The sequence below is a fragment of the Misgurnus anguillicaudatus genome, unplaced genomic scaffold (genome assembly GCF_027580225.2).
Source record: "Misgurnus anguillicaudatus unplaced genomic scaffold, ASM2758022v2 HiC_scaffold_28, whole genome shotgun sequence".
NCBI classification, from domain to species: Eukaryota; Metazoa; Chordata; class Actinopteri; order Cypriniformes; family Cobitidae; genus Misgurnus; species Misgurnus anguillicaudatus.
The window spans coordinates 7335227-7358318 of NW_027395278.1; the positions used below are offsets into that span (position 1 = coordinate 7335227).

General features: G+C 38.7%; 1 protein-coding gene across 2 annotated transcripts in view; it reads right to left on the reverse strand.

The window, feature by feature from the left end:
• The window catches only part of LOC129442872 (SPARC-related modular calcium-binding protein 1-like), a 118720-nt gene that overhangs the window by 90550 nt on the left and 5078 nt on the right, over positions 1–23092 (reverse strand). For both annotated transcript variants that reach the window (XM_073864917.1, XM_073864916.1), the window contains exons 2-3: positions 4376–4541; positions 4027–4110 (exon numbers count right to left, since the gene is read on the reverse strand). In XM_073864917.1, coding sequence (XP_073721018.1) covers positions 4027–4110; positions 4376–4541 — 250 coding nt within the window. The remainder of the gene's footprint in view (positions 1–4026; positions 4111–4375; positions 4542–23092) is intronic.

Below are 23092 nucleotides of genomic sequence, written 5' to 3' on the forward strand. Positions count from 1 at the left end.
ACGCATGCCTAAGTCCCAAAAAGGTTAACTGACAGCACGGTGAGCTGGAAAAATACAGGCCGCGCATTTTGTTTTTTCGCAGGTCTAAATCCGTGCCTAAATCCGCCAATGGAGTCAGATCTTATATATATATATATATATACAGTCTTGTTCAAAATAATAGCAGTACAATGTGACTAACCAGAATAATCAAGGTTTTTAGTATATTTTTTATTGCTACGTGGCAAACAAGTTACCAGTAGGTTCAGTAGATTCTCAGAAAACAAACAAGACCCAGCATTCATGATATGCACGCTCTTAAGGCTGTGCAATTGGGCAATTAGTTGAAAGGGGTGTGTTCAAAAAAATAGCAGTGTCTACCTTTGACTGTACAAACTCACAACTATTTTGTACAAACATTTTTTTTCTGGGATTTAGCAATCCTGTGAATCACTAAACTAATATTTAGTTGTATGACCACAGTTTTTTAAAACTGCTTGACATCTGTGTGGCATGGAGTCAACCAAGTTGTGGCACCTCTCATCTGTTATTCCACTCCATGATTCTTTAACAACATTCCACAATTCATTCACATTTCTTGGTTTTACAGCATTTTTGATATCACCCCACAAGTTCTCAATTGCATTAAGGTCTGGAGATTGGGCTGGCCACTCCATAACATTAATTTTGTTGGTTTGGAACCAAGAGTTTGCCCGTTTACTAGTGTGTTTTGGGTCATTGTCTTGTTGAAACAACCATTTCAAGGGCATGTCCTCTTCGGCATAGGGCAACATGACCTCTTCAAGTATTTTAACATATGCAAACTGATCCATGATCCCTGGTATGCGATAAATAGGCCTAACACCATAGTAGGAGAAACATGCCCATATCATGATGCTTGCACCTCCATGCTTCACGGTCTTCACTGTGTACTGTGGCTTGAATTCAGAGTTTGGGGGTCGTCTCACAAACTGCCTGTGGCCCTTGGACCCAAAAAGAACAATTTTACTCTCATCAGTCCACAAAATGTTCCTCCATTTCTCTTTAGGCCAGTTGATGTGTTCTTTGGCAAATTGTAACCTCTTCTGCACATGCCTTTTTTTAACAGAGGGACTTTGCGGGGGATTCTTGAAAATAGATTAGCTTCACACAGACGTCTTCTAACTGTCACAGTACTTACAGGTAACTCCAGACTGTCTTTGATCATCCTGGAGGTGATCATTGGCTGAGCCTTTGCCATTCTGGTTATTCTTCTATCCATTTTGATGGTTTTCTTCCACATCTCTCTGGTTTTGCTCTTCATTTTAAGGCATTGGAGATCATTTTAGCTGAACAGCCTATTATTTTTTGCACCTCTTTATAGGTTTTCCCCTCTCCAATCAACTTTTTAATCAAAGTACGCTGTTCTTCTGAACAATGTCTTGAACGACCCATTTTCCTCAGCTTTCAAATGCATGTTCAACAATTGTTGGCTTCATCCTTAAAAAGGGGCCACTTGATTCACACCTGTTTCTTCACAAAATTGATGACCTCAGTGATTGAATGCCACACTGCTATTTTTTTGAAAACACCCCTTTCAACTAATTCAACTAATTGCCCAATTGCACAGCCTTAAGAGTGTGCATATCATGAATGCTGGGTCTCATTTGTTTTCTGAGAATCTACTGAACCTACTGGTAACTTGTTTGCCACGTAGCAATAAAAAAATATACTAAAAACCTTGATTATTCTGGTTAGTCACATTGTACTGCTATTATTTTGAACAAGACTGTATATATATATATATATATATATATATATATATATATATATATATATATATATATATATATATATATATTATATTTATATATATATATATATATATATATATATATATATATATATATATATATATATATATGTGGAAAAATTTCAAATTAAAGGAATAGTTCACCCCCCAAAAATGTATTGTGTTATTTAATTATCCACTCATCCACTATCCATTTCAAATTCAACCAATTTCCTTACTTCTGAGGAACACAAAAATGTGATTTAAGAATGTTTCTTACAAACAGTTCATTAGTAATAAAATTGAATTCCTATTAATCCACTGTATGACATCAACTCAGACATTCTTTGAAATATCGTCACTGTCCTTCAGAAAGCTTGTATGTCCAAATTCAGTCTTTTTCAAGAAACTGAATAAACACTGTATTTTTTAATGATTACACACTGTTTTGTCTAAGCAATTTTAATACTTTTTATTAATCGAATATTTGCAAAACCCACTGACAAACATAAAGAGTGACCAATAATAATGAGTTATGACCAAAAAGATACAAGGTTTCGAAAGGACAGGTACGATATCTACTTTTTTCTTCTGCTATAACAAGTAATATGGGTTTGGCACAGCATTTTTGGGAAAACTATGCCTTTAATTCTTAATTTGACATTCCCAGTTTTTTCCAAATCTGGAATACACAATAGCCTAACTTTCCATTACACCTTAATTCACTTATTTCGCTGAAGAGGTCTTTGTAAATATAAACTACATTCTTGATAATTAACAAAAAATCACCGGACGTTTCTGTTTAGCACTAAGTAAGTTTAAATATCTAGGGACAATTTATCAGTAGATACTGATTAGTCTTGTTTATCCTAAAAACAAACAAACAACAGAAAAAATACAGGAGAACTTCTAGGCTAGTCATTTAAGACATCAGAGACATTTGAAAGATTTTGATTCAACATCAGTTATCATTCAATATATTGATGATATTTTGATTTATAGAGAAGATTAAATTGAATATGAGAGGGATGTCAGCACTGAAAAAAAGAATTCATTCAATTTACTCAATTTTTTTAAGGTAAGTGGCTGCAATCAATTTAATTAAGCTACATTTAAACAAAAGTTTTGTATTATATTTTACTTTACTGATCTTTTTTGTTTAAATGTAGCTTAAATAAAATGATTGCAACCACTTACCTTAAAAAAATTGAGTAAATTGAATGAATAATTTTTTTCAGTGAGGTGGCTGCTTGATTCCTTGTACAGTAAAGGTGAGACAGTTTAAAAGACATCCATTTCTTGAAACTATGATTGTATAGTAAAAACAAATATCTAGTTAATAAAGTAATGCATGCTAAAATCAGCATAGGGAATCTCTGTGGCTAATTTAAAAGACATCTATATTTTGCTGTTATGTTGTACAGTGGCGGCTCGTGACTGCTCATCCAAGGGGTGCAAATTCAAAATAAGTGTTCGGAGTGTCACATGTGTGGTTCCCTTTTCCAAAATATGTGTTCTGCGTGTGGAGAGATCCTGTGTGCATCACGTGTTTTGTAAAAATAAGTGCCCGCTGCACACGCGTCAAAACCGTTTATGATAAAAGGGACGCTCACGTTCACAACATACACGTAAGAGACTCCCATAACAGTAAACTCTGATTACGCATGAGATTATGCGAGTATCTGGCAAACGCGAGCGTCTCTTTTACCATAAACCCTTTAGACGCGTCTGCAGGCACTTCCTATTCTGAAAGTTTGATCAATTCTGCAGTACATAATGACAATTATAATGAGAATTAAGTCTATTTATTATCAAAGTATTTTTTCAGTAATACAGTTATTTTGCGGAAAAATGTCAATAATTGCATTGCAGGCTAATGCCCCAAAATGTTCTGAATCCACTCCTCAAATTTTCAGTCAGAGGCTACAGTGCTCCTAGTTTGCCTGGAGTAATGACAAGACTTTTACTTTTTTTGGGGGGGGCACTTCAAATGTGGGCCTTTAATTGACAGTTTTAGAAATTGACAGTTTTAGAAATTGATCAGGGCTGACCTCGAATTCAGCAATCTGTCGTTTGGTAAGCAATTGACATCACAACAGTGTATGGATATCGTATGCAAAAATTACATGCATAACAGTGGGCATACGTTACGTATGCGGTTTTCATATAAGTAAAAGCAGACAATTTTTTCCAGTGACAGCTTAGGACCATTTTTGTCTTTTTTTTTTGACAGGGGTATGCTTTTTTAACCATAATGTACATTATGTAGACCATACCTTTTAATTCCAGTTCTTTGCGCTCTGAAGCATGTGTAGGTGCTGGGAGGATAGAAGGTTCATCTTTTTTCACCAAGTTTTTATCTGAAATCATAACATTAACAAAACAACAAAAATACAAAACAAGATTTGTTTTATTTGAGTAACTGGTCTAGCCTCGTAAGTAATGTTTTTTTTTCACACTAATTATATGAACTGGAATATAGCATATTAGTTGGTGGTCATTATGGTGTCTTGTTTGAAGACGTAAACTACCTGTTTCCTGATTCAGAATTTATAATTCTCAAATAAATACAATTCAGTTGGCCTACTTTAAAAACTGACCACATAGATCTTGATTTTCACTAACCTTTGCATCGCCCCCTGTGGGCAAGGCTGAGGGTGCGGTCCTTGCATTTCGCCCTCTGCAGGTCACAACTGGTATCATAACTGTGTCCGTCTGACCCACAAACAGGTTTGCCATGGGTCCTGGAGCAGACAGTAGCACAGTGGCTCTCCCTCTCTCCTATAAGCCACTGCAAACGCGCACATACATAAAAGATACATAAAGCAGATTTATATGGAGCAGTGAGGGCACGTCAGTATAATAAGCCATGAAGCACTTGACAGAATAGCCTGACTAGACCTGTAATGAGACTGCAATAAATTAAACAAAGCTACAGAGCTTTAAAAAAGCTAAATGAGTTTCACAGGTTTAGCAGTAGGAAAATGATGACACTTCCGTTGGTGCAATTGCCATTCAGATTAATCATGTGCCTGAGAATAGTTGAAGTCAAATACCATACGGCCTTATTGCATGTATAGACATTATAACAACAGAAGATTAAATAGGAGAAGAAATGGAAATCTGTTCATGTCAGAGAGATATGGAAGTGGAAAAATAGGTGTGGGGGGCCAGGAACCACCAAGAATTGTGATGGTTTTGTGATATGTTGGCGTTTGTTTTAGGAGGCTTTCAAACTGACAGTTTAGTTCAAAACAGGGCATAGTTTGCATAAAAAAACTTGTAATGTAAAAGCTGTCATGCTGACCTGGGAGCCCAGCAGGGTACCGAACCCGAGACTACCTGAAGAAGGTGGTCTGAGCTCTGTTGCAATGGAACTGTGATGCAAATGCAATGGGGCATTGCAATTCCATTTGAACTTTGACAGGATCTGTACACAACAGCAGAAGAAGTGAAATAGCATATGGGGAATTGCTATTGAGATTAAAATATCAGTGCCAGTTGCGTGAAAATCCTTAAGTGAGGGTTTCCCTAAGGGGGGGAATCCCTAAGGGAAGGGATTTCTTCAAGAGTGTTGTAACAAACTTCTTAACTGTCACCCTTACCTAACTGTTTATACTAAGTATTTTACTGTAGTATCTGTCAAAACACGGCAATGGAAAAGTGCTTGCTATAGTTACAAAATCTTACAAGGTAAACAAATCCACGCACCCAGCTCAACAGATGGTGGATTTGTGTACAGTGAAACGTCGAAAATAACAGACTTTAAAGTACCGCATGTATAAAAGTAATTAAAACTTGAAGCACTTTGGATTGAGTGACAATCAAACTGCTATTCTCCTAATAAATGTGCATCACTTTTCTACAAGGGATTTTTCCATCGTTAAAAATGTGCCACTGTACTTCCTCTTCTTAAATAACAATAAAATCAGCCACCACATTTGACGTTAAGGGACCTGTTATGTGCAGCTTTTATTGAATAAAACAAAACAAAGTAGATAAACCGAAACAAGATAATGATTGGAACAAGAAGAACATGAAGAACAGACAAGGAACCCAATGCAAACATCCAACAAAGACTGACAAAGGACAACTGAAACATTAGGGCTACATATACAGGTTGAAGAGGATAACAAGACACACATCTTGGACAGGACAGAGAGACTAGGGAACTCAAAAACAGCCAGTCTATGGCGCTTGGGAGCGGCCATGTTGGCTGACCTACAGGAGACTCAGAGACAACCATCTCTGCTTTGACAGGACTCTCAGGGTGTTTTCACATATGTTGGTGCGCACCGTGGTGTGGCCTCGGGCCGCACCAAAATACATTGTATCATTTTTCAGTTAGTGCGGTCCGTGTTCACAAATTTGTTTTTACCGTACTCGAAACGCCGCACTGTACACCACGTGACAACGGTCAGCGCTGTCATTGGTCTCTGACAGCTCTTACCATTTCATGACCACCCCCCGTTTCCACGACAACCAGCCTGACAGGAAGAGCGACCCTAGCAAGATATGGAGATAAACGATGTACGTCTTTGCAAAGTTTATTTGCTTTAATGCGGAATTGCGTAACTGTTCTATTAAAGGCTTCGTTCTCACGGAGCCAGCACTATTTTTGTGTGTGGAGGACAGCTGTGCATTTATAAAATCATCAGCTTAAACGTCCAGGAGACAGTGAATCTCTGCAACGGACCAAGATTGCCTTGTTTGTTGTTAACCCACAATATAACACCCGGCTCACGTCACGACGGAAGCCGAGTGGATCAAACATGTGGAGAACTTCCTATATTTGGTTCGGCCCGAGGTCGAGCAGCGTTAACACCACAGATGGGTCTCACCAGAGTTTGGTGGCAGTTTAGTGCGCACCAGATTGCGGCTGTTGTGGTCACACTGACCAAAATGAACCTTACTCGGACTGACACGTCATTTGGGCCGACGTAAACAGTGTATGTGTGAAAACACCCTCAGGAAATACAGATACAGGCCTTATGGTAACGATAGGAAATTTGGGGAACTTAGGCTCAGCCAACTTAGTTGGAACAGAAAGCTCAGAGGACTCGGGTTCGGACCTTTCATCCATGTCAGTAAGCTCAGGTTCATCCTCTGAGGGAAACGAAGAACAAAAAGCAGACCACACACTACAGAGCTATAGCCGCAATATGAAACACAACAGATAAGGGACATATCTCTGATGCTTGTGAGGCTACTGAACTAGAGAACTTAAAAACACCAGCCACTTGCACTGACACCAGTGGACTATCCACCATGCTAGAGACCTAGAGTCCTGTGCCTTGATGTCGCCATCTTGTCCGTAAATTCTTTTGACTTTGCCATCTTGGAATATGGCATGGTGTGGCGGCCATATTGTGAACAGGTACGGGCGTGGTGGCCATCTTGGAAACAGGCGCAGGCATGGCGGCCATCTTGTGAACAGATGCAGGCATGGTGGCCATCTTGGGAACAGATACTGGGAACTGGTTCAGGCATGAGTCTCGGGCTAGCCACCATGAGTGTGGTGCAAACAGGCACATGTACACTGTTGCCTACCCCCCCCCCCAAATAAAATGTTAAGGAGATGCGTCATCCACGGTGAAGGGGGACCTGCTCAACACCAGAACCAGCTCTACAAAGTTCTTAAAACTCCCTTGAGAATCATATTGAGACAGTTGCGATTTGACTGGGTCATTCAGACCATATTGATACAAAACATTAAGCGTCTTATCTGGAAAGTGGGTTTGTGGTGCACGGTCCAAAAAGTCCTGGATGTGACTCTCAAGGCAGTGAGAGCCCTGGCGGACCATGACAAGTCTCGTGGCTGGTTACCAAAAAGCTGCTGGATCCATTTGTGGTCAGTCTTCAAGAAAGTTGGTAAGAGGTAGGCAGAGGTAGCGGATCCAAGTGCAGCTTTTATTGAATAAAACATAAAACAAAGTAGATAAAACAGAAACAAGATAATCCTTGGAACAGGTAGAACACGAAGAACAGACAAGGAAGCCAACACAAACATTGAACAAAGACTGACAAAGGAAAACATAAAACACTAGGGCTATATATATATAGACAAGGTTGAACAGTTCTTGGACAGCACAGAGAGACTAGGGAACTCAAAAACAGGCAGTCTATGGCACTTGGGAGCGGCCATGATGGCTGACATACCTGGGGAGACAATCAACAAGGAACCAATGAACAAAAGGACTATTTCAGCGTGAAAACAGTCAAATTAAAAACTAAAGGATTCACAGCAGCATATCATCATATTTTACAGGGCCATCACAAAAAATCCAAGATATATTATCATTGAGAATGAGACTGCAAAAAACGTTGTTAGGATTTAGCAAACGAGACGAGCACCAGTGGATTAACAGCTAATGTATTCCCTTCTAAAGCAACAATGGGGGGGGCTTGCATTGAGCCTGGTCGCTTTGCAAATTGGAGAGAGGGTAGAAAGAGGCTTGCTGTCACCAAAGATGGGTCAGTTCACTGTCTTACATGCCAAGCCAGATGATTCTTTGTCTTTTGGGATTTTAATAAAAAAAACTTTAAATTTTTATGTTTCAAACTGTTGAAAAATGTTTTAATCTGAGCATTTCAAGTTTGAACTGTCGGGTTGCTTTTGAAACATTTGATGAAACTGAAATTTAAAATGCAATGCAATTGTTTGCTTGTAGTGTTGTGTTACATTCATCCCAGCCAACAATAAGCCACTTATGTTCAAAGTGAAGCTATACTGAAGTCCTTCTACATTTGTACATAGACCACACAACTTTTAAAATAGTTTTTCTGAAAAAGTTTACCTTTGCCCTCGCTGTCTTTTACTTTTGCCATGTTGCTTAGCTTGCTACATTTCCCAGTGGAATAGCTACAGTGTTATGAAGCTTCATTTAATGAAGAGTAACTGCTAGCTTAGCGTACTACATTTTCCAAGTAGCTTGCCCAGTCCTGCCCATCACACAGTGCAACTAACAGCACAGCAGGTAAACTAAATTGAAAAAGCACTACTGGAAACAGAATTTTAGCCAGGAACACAGGGTTTATTTTTATTTCAATCTGACCCATCTGTACTAAACTGAAAATACATCTTTATTCAACACACACACACACACACACAGCACATAACAAAAGGCTTGCTTTAGAACTAAGTCTTGTGAGCTAAGTTATTAAGCTATTAGTCAAATAGCACTAAATGTTACAGATGTGAACTAATGCAGTTTTAATATCTGATGACTAATGACATTGACTTAACACTGTAAAAAGTAAAATAGATAAAAATCGGATTGTAGACAACTGACTGATCATGCTTACCAAGAGAAAAACTGTGTTGAAAGTGCATCTATCAAAAATCTTTTTCTCAACTTTTTGGACTTTGGACAACTTTTCTTATATTATCTTTGTTTTTCTTTTCATCTTTTTTGAGACTAAAAATAAAAAATGTTGCTGAAATGTGCAAACATGTGCAGTCATGTTTAAGGCAAGCCAAAATTTGGTCTAAGGAACCCCATCAAAGTAGATCTATAAATGCTGCATCTTGGCAAGCCGTTTAAAAATGACTTTGAGTTCACATCTATAGAGTTAGGGCGTACTCACACTATCAAAACCAAACTGTGCCTAAGTGACCCCCAAGCCTGGTTTGTGTGAGTATTCCGTACCATGCCCAGGTGTGGTTTGGTTATTTTCGCCTTGGCACCCTTGCAGAGATGGGCTTGGGTGCAAAGGGGATTTGACTCCGGTATAAAAATAACAGCATCTTAATTTATGGCGACAAAAACACTCTACTAATGCAACTCTACATTTACACCATGGAAGCGCAACAAGGTCACGCCCTTTTTTGGCAAATTCCTGTGGGCGGAGGTTAGTCAAAAAATTCATATAACTGGGAAGTAGAGGGCTCAAATTGTTGTATCTCGGCCAAATATTGTCCTATCCTATCAAAAAAAGCTTTCAAAAAATTTACCCTAAGACTGGTTTTGTGGTCCAGGGTCACGTATGATGAAGACATGGTGAGAGGGCTGTGTGTCATCGCATTCTAAATGACTCAAAATAAAAAGCCACAGACTTAGGGCTCTATCTTACACCCGGCGCAATGCAGCGCAATGCGCGGCGCAAGTGTTTTTCGCTAGTTTCCACCCTAATTTTTACGTTTAGCGCCGCGTTGTTTAAATAGCAAATGCATTTGCGCCCCCTTTGCGCCCATGGGCGTTCTGTCTGAAAAACGAGGTGTGTTCAGGCGCATTGTTGGCGCGTTGCTATTTTGAGGCAACTAAAATAGACTACGCCATTGACCAACAAAAACCTGGTCTAAAGTCTAAAGTCAATGGCGCAATATGTTTTATGTTATTTAAAGAGCGCATTAGTAATAATATGCGCCTATAAACGGAAGGACAACGCGGGTTTGCTTATCACAAAGTACATAAATGCGCAGCAGCACAAAAATGCTTTTAAATATGAAAGATTAAAGGATTGAATTTAAGAGATTATTATTGAGTCTCTTGGACATATTTATAAATGAGGACTGATTATGAGACGTCAGAAGGCGTAAAGAGCTGCTTTACCTGCAGCCTGATAAGTAAATAAATGCTTTGCTTTAAACAAATGCATCTGTTTTTAAATGTTTTTTTTTAATGCTACCTCACGGATTTATTGTATATGATGTACCTGTGGATATGGCAAAATGAGAAACATTTGTAAGTAATGCTTAAAAAAACTCTTTGCTAAAAAAAACGCTGTCCAAAGTGCTGAAACGTGAGGAGAGCCGTTTGTAATTTCTTTATCTCCTGATTGTTACAAATAAAGTATTTTTAGAGTACAAACCTTATCTTACATACTTGTAAATTATTTTTTGATGATATTGGATAGCCATACATTTAAAGCAATTAAAAGCGTGCTTTTTACTTCCATGACTAAAAGAAAACGGGTTTTAAAGGTTTTAATAAAAAAATAACAATTTCAATATAAGGGAAAAACAACACAATTATTTAACATTAATCTTAAACTGGGGATCTTCTACCTCCGCTTAGTTTTTCAGTTTACAAAGTCCGTCATCTAAATAGGGATTAGACATAGCGCCAGCGTAACTTGCTTTTAAAGGGAATGAGAGCTGTGACTCTCATTGGTTTACTGCACGTTACGCCCAAAATACTCCCATTACAATAGGACCTACCCTTTTCGACCATGCGCTCGGCGCAAAAACGATTTTTCCCGTCGTTAAATTAGCAAAAGTGGATTCGGACACGCCCATTTAGACGTTGCGCTGTGCGCTTTAGACAATGCGCTTAGATCGTTAAAATAGGGCCCTTAATGTCATCATAATGATGAAAGCGTGCTTGGCCTCAAATCGAAAAAGTACAGTGTGAATGCAAGCTTGTGGGGAATTGGTGAGGGGAAACAATCGCTCCCAAATGTGGGTGCGCCCTTAGTGGTCTATTTGTCATTTAGTTTAAAAAAAAACTAAAAATGGAGCAAAGGGCAAAGATTACACAGTCAAGCAAAGTGAAGAATCTTTGATTATTACTTTGATCATTTGGGTTACATGAATGCTTAAATGATTACATGTTATAATTGCTGAAACTTTCTTTGAAATTTGCTGTCTTAAAAGAAAAACAAGTTAAAGCACATTTCTTCACAGTCTTCACAGTTTAGTTCACAAAAAAAAATTATTTTATTATTATCTTTCTTCCGTGGCACAGGAAGATAATTGTCCCAGTTGCTCTGAAGGTCTCTGATGAGGCCAACAAGCTAGAATATGAATATTGAAAATTTTATGTTGCTGTATTTGTTGTAATTTTTGCTGTAAAAAAGTAGTTGGACACTTCAATGACATGACAACCCTGATAAAATCTCCCTCCATTGGCCCTCAGAAAAAGGTATTTTAGATAACATTAGGAATTACAGAAAGACACTGACACATTGTATTAGTCTTCTATCTGCTCTATCTCTATTAGTCCTCTAGTATCTCTATCTGGGTTATCTCACATGCACGATCACCTCCCATTGATAGGAAACATAAGAACAAGGTTTTAAAGGGTTAGCACCACACAACACTGATATGGTGCACTGCAGATACCCATGATAGATCACCTCACATGAAATCAGTATAATGTGTGCATAAAAAACTGTTAACATAAAAATATAGACCTAAGAAAACTTCCAGAAACTGTTCAGCACATATAGGAAAATGTCTATTTAGTAGGCAACAATCCATAAACTTAACCAGTTCTCTTTTACTGCTAAACTCATATGCAATTTATTGAATTCATATCAATTTCTTTAAAGTGCACCTATTTCATTGCTAAAAAATGATGTTATTTTGTGTATTTGGTATAATACAATGTGTTTGCATGGTTTATGGTTCAAAAAACACATTATTTTCCACATACCTATATTTTTGTAGCTCCAGATATACTGTCTTCCTGAAACTGACTGATTTAGTAGAAAACTCATGGATTTGAAAAATTCTGTCCCTGATTGTGATTGGCCTGAATACATCTGACGTCAGCTGAAAATGTGATGCTCCTTACCATGTTTGAAAGATTCGGTCACAATGCAATGCTAACAGGAGTTAATTTACAGGCTGTGAGTCCAAGTGAATTATGATAAAGTCAGATAATTGTCTACATCACCAATCCCAGAAAGTATACTGTTGCCTACAATCCGTGTGTTTGTTGTAGTCCAAGAAAAGAGATTTACGTTGGAGACGATAATTCACGTCATCGTTTACTTTGGGGTATGTACCTTTTGCATATCGTTAACATGTACTAATACACACTGTAAAATCGTGAATCGGACCATAGGAGCTCTTTAATAATTTCTCAACCGTATTGTTCAAATGAAAGAGATCACAAAAAAACAATTCCAATTTGACATTCATGACAATGTTTCTTATTAGCAGGTACAGTAATAGATACTCTAAAGTTTAGCCTGGACGCCTCACAATAATGTGAAGAATTCTGGAAGAGCTACAGATATAGAAGAAATCTCTTTTCACAGATGGATTTGTATTCTTGGCAGGCATTACATGTGTGTGGTATTCACAGGCAATGCCAGAACTATTCTCTGTAACGTGTGAAGCACTGATTACCTTTAGGAGGAACAACAACAAAAAATAACGGGCAAAAGGAGACTTCTGATAGGCTGTTATGGAATTAGTTGGCCAAGTACATCTGGCACCTCTCAAAAAGCTCAAAAAGTAAGTGAGAATTCTGTTTCAAATTAGAACTTGGTTTAAAACTGGAATTTGCAGATTTTCATCTTATGAGACCCTTATACCTACATATGTGATGCCCAAACGTTATGTCAAAAAATGAAAATCTAAACTTTCCATGAACTACATTTTTACATTCATAGAGCTCAGATTTTCTCCGAGTTGACACGTGTTTAGGTTTAGTAATATCTCTTTAACCCTCTGGGGTCTAAGGGGTTTTTAGGGCCCTGGAGAAGTTTTGACATGCACTGACATTTGTGCTTTTTTCAGTTGCTTAAAAACATAATAATGGCAAAAGTCTTATAACACTGTGTTCAGCACAAACTGGGCTACTATATTATATGATCAACATGTATGTACATGTTTGTATTTTTGAGAGAAAAATGTTTATGCGTGGTTTTTGAAAAAGCTAAATTTTTAAGTGACTGATATAAGTAAAAAAAAAAACATACTAAACATGTTTTCCCAAGACTTTTCAAAACAGGATCCAGTAGTCTAGAGTTTTTTTCTTTAAAATGATGTGAAAATCATTCTGCTTACTCATTTACATAAGATATTAATATTGATTTACAATTTCAAAGTCACTTTTTGGTTAGGAAGGCAATATGCAAGGAGGCTGGAAGCTCTTGAATAGTCTGTGATTGACAGCTGAAGAAAACACTTGCATAATGAGCTGCATAGACTAATGAGCCTTTAGGCAGTAAGACGACGCCTTGTTACGTGTTTGTTTGTGAAAGCAACACAAAAGAAATGCCTTCCCATGCGTGATCCTGCGTTAAATAAAATTTACCGTGCAGAGATATACGCGAACAAACAGGATTTTAGATGTGTTTAGATCCGTCTTAATACAAAAGTGCGTCAAATATGAGGCATTGTGTGTTTGTGTGTGCGTTTGGTCGTCAACTGCGTCTGACGGAAGCACAAAAAAAACATAAGCGCCTGAGATGACTTGTATTTACAGGCGAGAGAGCATACTTTATAATTTTACCACAAAGCGCGTCAAATATGAGGCATCTTGTGATTTTGTGTGCGTTTGGACCTCGATCCCTTCACACCGGCGAAGCACACACTCGCGTCTTTTTGGAGATAACTTTATGCGCGAGTAAACAAGTAGATGTGATGTTTACAATCGCATATCTTATAATGATACCACAAAGCGCGTCAAATATGAGGTATTTGTGTGTGCGTTTGGACGTCGATCGTGTCTGTTTGATGAAGCACACACACTCGCGTCTGGAGATAACTTAAGTTACAGTCTGAGTAAACAAGTAGATGTCATGTCACCAACACTTGGATTAAAACTCAACACAGCACTGAATGGCTACAGAGACAGAGTCTCCAATGACTGGGGTTGACTAATGAATATGGATGATCTCTGCTCTTCTCTTCAATGGAGCGGGGCGTGGCTCATTATAGATAATGCAGGAACACGAGAAAGACGGTACATCTCCCTCTTCTAACACAGTTAACAACGAATTACAATATTTGATTTCGATTTCACTTACATCTTCCAAAAGCAGACATTCCAAGCATTATGTAGATATGTATCTTTTGTTTATATGACAAGAAATCCTTAAGTTACAGTTAATTTTTCTGACGTGTTTCTGAAAGTACTTCACTGAGGGAGAGAGAACAAAACACGCATCATGTTTATTTTCTTAATTTTGCGAAAAGCACAACATTCTGTTTTTATTGGGAGTGGACAGAAAAAAACTAGACACTTTAACGTTTTAAATGATGTATAAATCATATCTGTATGACCAAAATCAGCAGAGTTATCTAACTCTCTTTGCGGAGTGATTGAAAAACAAAGAGTTTGCGCGCCCGCGCCACCGTCGACCCCAGAGTGTTAATAACACAATTTTCACTTTAGTAATTTCATTGGTGTCTAACAAATCTGACTGTCTGTCACTGCAAAACCCTCTTTTTGACAAAAACCTCCACTTCTTAAAAACAATACACTTCTTGAGATATTATACAAGACATAGTACAATTGCAAAATTACTAAGGATGCAACTAGAAACATTGCAAATGATAAAAGTCAAAAGGTAAAACTAATGTGCTGTGATGCATGTGGCTGCCTGCCACATTTGGGTTGTATTCAGGTCCAAGTCACAAGGGACACAAGTTTAAATGTGATCCAAGTTTGTTACACATTCGACTTCTGTGCATTTTGAGTACTTTGCTGAAAAATCGTTGTGCATTTAACAAATTCTTGTAACTGGTATTTCTGAACGGCCTGAGGCCTGGATTAAGCAGATTTGAAATAAAAGTATTTGATGAACATATAATACATGCCTAGAGCATTCAGTTAATATTATTATCTCATTTTTGATGGCTTGTTTAGCAGCATTTGCATTTGAACTCATAATTTTCCTATTTGCATACTGATCTAAGTAAAAAAGGCCCACCTACCAAGTTTCTATATTATAACTCAGTTTCCCTAAATCCTTACATTTCTTAAATGTTTCCTCAGACAATAGACACATTTGGTACTTTGTGAACTTTAGCAAAACAGCAAAAGTTCACAAGACAGCAGTTTTTACACAACTGGAGAAGTTGGAGGGTGACTATTCATAGCAAATAATGTGAGAACCTGATTGTTCATACCTCAAATATGGCTTTTCACAAGCATTACTCAAAGAATCAGTCATGGCAATAATATTTTTTTTGTCATAAAGCCTATGCAAGTATAATATATTTGTGGCTATGTGTGTGTGAGTGTGTGTGTGTGTGTGGGGGGGTTGGTATATGTGGTTTACAGGGACATGAATAGTGTAAAATGACATGTTTATTATGCTATAAAGATGGTATACGGGAAAAACTGACTGGCTTAAAACATACTACATTACTTTATCATAGATTAAAGACTTAGATTAGATTAAATGGGAATAGAATATACAGTATAAATGCATTGCATCTATGGAATTGTCCCTGTAAACCACATTTTCTTATTTCACACATGATGGGTTATAGTAAAGTTAAATACTAAAACAAGTACATAAATTTGAATGATTTTAGTGGAAAAGTATCCCTATGGATTCTGGAACCACTAACAATGGCCAACAGCTCCAACTTTATTCAATGTGGTCCACCTTCACAATGCTGTATATTAACTTCAGCTTGCTAAACAAATGCTTTTGATTATTTTCCCCTGAGCTTGAAGTAACAAACTAAAACATGCACATACTAAATAAATGGCAAAGTTGTTTGTCCTGTGTAGTAGCACATCTGCAGGAGTCAACAAAACATTCCAAAGAAAGAAGATCCCCACTGAGGATGAAAATATAAGAATCGCTTTCAGCGATGAAACCTAGCTGTCCAGTGAGGTAAAGAGACACTACTTTTATCGGGATGTAATTGAAGCCTCTAGAAGGCTGGTATTTTCTCAGAGTAAGACGTATCATTAAATACTGATAGCCGCTGCTATCTCTCCACAGTGAAATGCCTTAGCACTGACCCAGAACACATTCTCCTTGTCAGAAAACCTTCCTTATCCAAATCCCAGCTGTCCCTGACTGTATATCGAGCACACAGCGCTGCCTCTGGCCCACACAAGGAGAACAGCCCTGACTCTGTCTCCCAACATGTTCTGCCTATTTCTCTTTCCTGTCTATCTTTCTCACTTACACATTTATCTCTCTTTATTACGTTGTCTATCTCTGTCTCACGCTCACTATATCCAATTCTTGTCCAAGTCTACTGTCAGCCTGGTGTACTTCATCCTGGAAATGCAAGTGCATAAATATTTCTTGTGATTTTGAAGTGCTCCTGAGCATTACATTTACCGTGCAAAAGGTCATGGGTTCAAACCCTGTGAACACACACTCTAAATTCTGCTGGGTTATTTTAAACCAAATGCTGGGTAAATGTTGGACAGAACACATGTTGGGTTATTAAATAAACCTATGCTGGGTTGTTTCAGTGCAATGCTGAGTTGTTTCGACTCATAGTTGAGATAACAACAACCCAGCATAGGGTTATTTAATAACCTAACATGAATAGATGAAATTTGTTCTTGAAATGCACCGTAAGTCGCTTTGGATAAAAGCGTCTGCCAAATGCATAAATGTAATTTAAATACTGTAACAAAACAGTAGTGTGCACAGGTTTTAGCCACCATGCCACAGTAAGATGTTGTGTGTTGTTTTGCAATGATAATATGACCACATCTTTATTAGAATATAACCAGAAAATTAATAATTTGGTATTAAAAACATAATAAATCCAATTAAATCCCTTGTATTGTCACTCAACCATACAGTACACAAGTGCAACAATAGGTGTGCAGATTCACCTATATATTTTAAATAAATGTCACGACACGGAAGGAGAGACAGGAAGTAGGACGCATACGCAAAGTTCACAATAAATAGATAACATTTAATAATAAATAAGAAACAAAACACGAGGAGTAAAACAACATGCAGGTAAGTAAAACAGGAACATCCAACACAGGGAACAGACAGGGTTGTAATGACAATGATCCGGCAATGAGTGTGACACAAACACTGGTATAAATACACAAAGACTAATGACGCACAGGTGGAATGAATGATGATAATTAACAAGTGTCCAGGTGATGACAATATAGAACAGACACAAAACATGACACGGATCACCGTGACAATAAAAGCCTTATTTTTCTTAGGTTTAATTACACAGAAATTATGATAAATTAATGTATTTTATAAAATTAACAAAACTGTCCAAAGTGATTTACAAATTAGGTTAAAATAATAACAATTACATCAACACAAAAACAGCAATACATAAGTGCACTAGAACTAGTCTCATCAAGTCTAACACCATATGCATAGCCAAGGGTTGGTTTTTTTTCTTTATTTGACAGAGTTTGTACAGATAAAGATATAAAGAAAAAAAGAAAAGATTAGAAGGTGAAAATAAGCAATTGAGGTGTTGGCGGAAGAGATGGGTTTTTAGCCAATTCTTAGAGACTGCTACAGAGTCAGCAGATCTTGTTGCAACCGGCAGATGATTCAAGAGATGATTAACAAAACCAGAGAAGGAACACAAAAGTGATTTTTTTTCCATTTCTGGGATGGCACCACAAGCCGTCACTCTGTGGCAGAGCGCATGGATCTAGAGTGTATGTCTGTATAAGCAATTGAAGGTGGTGCTGCTGACCCAGTGGTGGTTTTAAAGGCCAGGAGCAGAGCTTTGAATTTGATGCAAGCTGCTATAGGAAACCAGTGTACCCTGACAAAGAGAGAAGTGACGTGCGCCCTCTTTGGCTCATTGAAGACCACTCTGATTCTGGATCATCTGTTGGGGTTTGGTTGTGCAGACTGGGAGTCCGGCCAGCAACACATTGCAATAGTCCAGTCTGGACAGTTCTTGTGTAGCATGCTCAGATAGGGAAGCTCTAATTTTCCTAATATTTTAAAGGATTAATCTACAAGAGCGGGCGGTGCTGATAACATGCTTTGTGAAACTAAGCAGATCAATGTTCAGCTGGAGATGGTGATCCTTCATCCAAAGTGGGATGTCACTCTGCAGAGATGCGGGCAGAAACCATGGGATCGTCAGGCTGAAATGGCAAGTGGAGTTGCGTGTCATCTGTATATCAGTGGTAAGAAAAGACATTTTTCTGAACGACCGAACCCAGGGATGTCATGTAGAAAAGAACAGTGGTCCAAGCAATGGGCCTTGAAGAAACTGAGACATTGGGGTTTGGAGACGTCACCTCTCCAGGATACTCTAAATGACCTACCTGAGAGGTAAGACCTGAACCATAGTAGCGCCATTCCAGAGACACCCATAGCCTTGAGGGTTGACAGAAGGATGTGGTGATTGACAGTATCAAAATCAGAAGATAGATCCAGTAGTATCAGTACAGATGATTTGGAGGCTGCCCTTGCCTACCTTAAGGCTTCAAAGACTGAGAGCAGCGCAGTTTCGATGCAGTGACCACTCTTGAAACCAGACTTGTTGCTGTCCAGAAGGTTATTATGTGTGAAGAAGGAGGAGAGCTGGTCAAAAACCACACGCTCAAGAGTCTTGGTAATGAAGGGGAGGAGAGATACAGGCCTTTAGTTCTCAAACATTGCAGGATTAAGTGTGGTTTCTTCAGCAGTGGGGTTATCTGGGCCTCTTTAAAAGCTGTGGGGATTGTACCAGTGGAAAGAGAGAAGGCGGGTAAGAGCAGGGATAACTAATGGAGAAATTGCCTGAAGATGGGTGGGTATGGGATCTAACAGGTAAGTAATTGAGTGATTAGTAGCAAAGATCTTGGAAACATCCTCTTCAGATAGGAGACAGAAAGAGGGTATCGAGCATGCATCAGGAGTTTGAGCATGTGCAAGAAGCAGCGGCGCAGAGAATGGACTGCTGATAGTGTTTGTTTCTTCACAAAGAAAAAAGGAAACTTGTCGCCCGTTAAGTCAGATGAAGGTGGGGGGTGTGGAGCATAAAGTATTGGTGGCATTGTTTGTATTTAATAGGGTTAGTTGGGAAGGAGTATGGAGGAGACCACAAAGGATAAGCGGGAGGGGAAAAGTGTACATAGGTTGCGCCGGAACTTGACCAGTGGGGGATCATGTGCAGTGACTGGGGGGATAAGTCAAGAACAAGAGTGATGAGGAAGTGATCAGATGTGTTTAGAGGGGTGACCTGGGTGTAATCAGTGGATCAGCAGCGTGTGTAGATCTAAAAGATTACCAGACCTGAGGATTGGTGAAGTGGGGACTCGGTTGAGGTCAAAAGACAGGGTGTTGAAGTCGGCTGCCAGTGATTTCTCAAGGTGGATGCTGAAGTCACCAAGTTCTACTAGAGGAGTACCATCCTCTGGGAAGGAAGACAGAAGTACATTTAAATCCTCCAAGAAATGTCCAGGCTGACCTGGGGGGTGGGGTGATAGATGACTGGAAAATGGATTTGGGTAGGGTGTTTGTTAGGGGGTAAGCTGCTGCAATTTCCAGTCATTTGGAATGAGTAGACCAGTCCCTACACCCATCCCTTTTTAGCGAGTACTGTAGGAAAAAGTGTAATCATTGGACGGAGGGAGTGGCGATGTCCTCTGGTTTAATCCAGGTCTCAGTAAGTGCTAGAACAGAAAGACCAGAATGTGAAGCAATAGCTGTAATGAAATCTGCTTTTTTACAGCAGATTGGCAGTTTCATATGCCAATGGGAAAAGTAATTGAGGCAGTGAGATATTTGCATTGCGTTGACGTGATACGGATGATTTACAAATTGTAGTAACAGTAGGGATTTTAAAACACATTGTAGAGAGGTAGGAAATGTACAAGAGAGGATAAAGATAAATATAAATCAAAAAGTTAGTACAAAAAGTGCAATACTCAAGGGCCCTGTCAGTGTCTCTGCTCGGTGGAGTCACGCAGCTTGTCGCTGGTATTTACACTCTTAGCTGCATGCGATGAGGCTGCTGCAACCATTGCCGCAGTTGGACTGACTGTTTAAATAACTGCTTGAATTGTGTAACTGAATTCAGAAGGCCATGCCTGAAGATATTCAACAACAAACAACCGAAACTAACACGAGAACGCACAAGAACAAACGCGATTTCAGCACTTGAGAAAAAGGTAAATAAGAGTGTTTCCTAGCAAAGAGACTGCGCTAAATTTAACAAGACTATAAACAAATACACTTAGACTTCGTTCACAATACAAACATTAATGCTCAATTCAGATTTTTTGCTCAGATCTGATTTTTTGTTTGACTGTTCACATTACATGGCTAAAATCAGACAGCTGTGTGAACTGTTCATGGTCCTGAACTGCATCGCATGCGCAAAAGAACAATACTACGTCACGCACAGCACGCGGTAATATGGAAAATAACATGCAGACTAGTGAGCGCGTGTGGTGGACTTCATAAGGAGCTTTGCAGACCGGCCAGTTAACGTGTTTTATCTCAGTTCTGTGGGACAGAGCGATACAAGCTGAGGCCGTCTGCTACCGGGTCACGTGTGGGTCCGTCATCTGGACAACGCTTCAGGAAAATCAAACACACTTATTTGCGTGTTAGGGGCTTTCATGTATAAGGTGATGTGCAACAAAAGCTTAATATTTAACATCTTGAATGTTTTAAGTGGTTTTACCAACATGCCGTTGGGGCATATTTCCGCAGTTGTGATGCATATCAATCTGGAATGACGTAAAAGTTCCATGAATTCCGATATGACTGAGGACGGATTGTAAAACATCCAACCTGTATCTGATTTAGAACCACATATGGAAGTGGCTCAAATCAGAATCGAAAAGATCAGATTCCATGTGGTTTGTGCTGTTCACACGGTCATACAAAGAGACAGACATGCGTCACATATGAGCAGAAAATCGGATTTTGATGGCAGTGTGAACGTAGTCTTACACGTTTCTGTAGACTTCTGTTGTTAAACTGCTTTTCCTATATATCAACATTATTATATACATTATAATTAAATCCTAGTATTTGCATAGGCCTATGTGATTATTGCGTACGTGTGGTATTAGTTGTTTTTATATTATTTCGTACATTTAGAAGAAATTTTGGTTTTAACATTTTTTGTTGAATTATGATTTGTTTGTAAAAGTGTCCATACACACATTTCACACAGTAATTTGTGCGTATGTATGCTTAGTGAATAAGACCGATTGTATGTAAATATGAAAATACAACAAACAGAAAATACATGAAATTTCTACACAATTATATTTATAAGCTAAAAGTGTCAAGTATTAAGTGTGACCTTCCCTTACTCCTGAGCAACAGCAGAACCTGCAGGCTCATGTAAATGAAATGATATCCTAATGATGTCCTGAAGACATGCTTGATGCCAAGGGAGGTCACACTGAATATTGCCTTTTCCCGAACAAGCCATTTTGTTTTAATTTCTTGTATTTTCTGTTTGTATCTTAATAAAGAGAGTTGAAATAAATATGGATGGTCATTTAAACGTTGCAAAAACAACTGGTGGTGCAAAATTAGAAAGGAAAATAAATCATCAATTAAAGCTGCAAGCAGCGATTGAAGGACCCTCGCACGCATGTGCACCGCTACTCTATGGCATTAGTAAAGCAGTGAACCAGGGGGATATGAATTAAAGTGGGTAAATATAGGTGGATATTCAAAGGAAAATGTATGTGCCACAACGCCTGTGTGCAGTAAATGGCGCTATGACTGTACCTGATTATTGTTATATTGACGTGTTTAGGCCGGGACCCTTAACAAACGTGCGAAGTCTGGGGCAGATTGAAGAATGTATGCCTGAATTACAACAGCTTCCTGTTTCATGGCGAAACATCACAATTTACCAGGCTGCCATGGACACACCCTTCAACGAAAAGTCATGATCTTCGCTATTTATCATCGCAAAGGGCTCAAGATCAGTCTGACCAGATATGATGATGATTTTATAAAATCTCTAAGAGCAGTAAATCACAGCGTAAAACATGGCATTTCCTGCTACCTCTAGGTGGCGCTATGACTGAAGCTGAATATTGACATTGAAATGTGTTCAGGCCTGGACCCTTATCAAACCTGTGAAGTCAGGGGCAGATCGGACACTGTATGCCTGAATTACATCAGCTTCCTGTTTCATGGCGAAACATCACAATTTCCCAAGCCGCCAAGGAAACACCCTCCAACGAAAAGTCAAAAGCTCCGCAATTTAGCATTGCAAAGGCCTTAAGATGATACTGACCAAATATGATGGTGATCGGATTAAATCTCTAGGAGGAGTTCGTTAAAGTACAACGCTTCGAAATTTCAAAAAATTACAGAGAAAATTCAAAATGGCCGACTTCCTGTGGGGTTTAGAGCTTAGCTCCAAGAGACTTTTTGTAGGTCTTGGGGTGATAGATGATCCTACCAAATTTCATATTTGTAAGTTTTTCGTGGTGGGGGGCTGTTCTCTTGAAATTTTGCAGTTGACTTCTGACGCGTGTGCAAATTTTCATGAGTTTTCGGGTATGTTTAGGCCCTCAAAAATGCAATCCATTTCGGAGAAGAAGCAGAAGAAGAAGAAGAAAAATAATAATAAACGGAGCAAAAACAATAGGGTCCTCACACCCCGGTGTGCTCTGGCCCTAATAAGTATAGCACAGGTTGCAGAGATAAAAATTCAATTCGAGTATGAACTGAATGCACTGTAAGTCACGGTGGATAAAAGCATCTGCC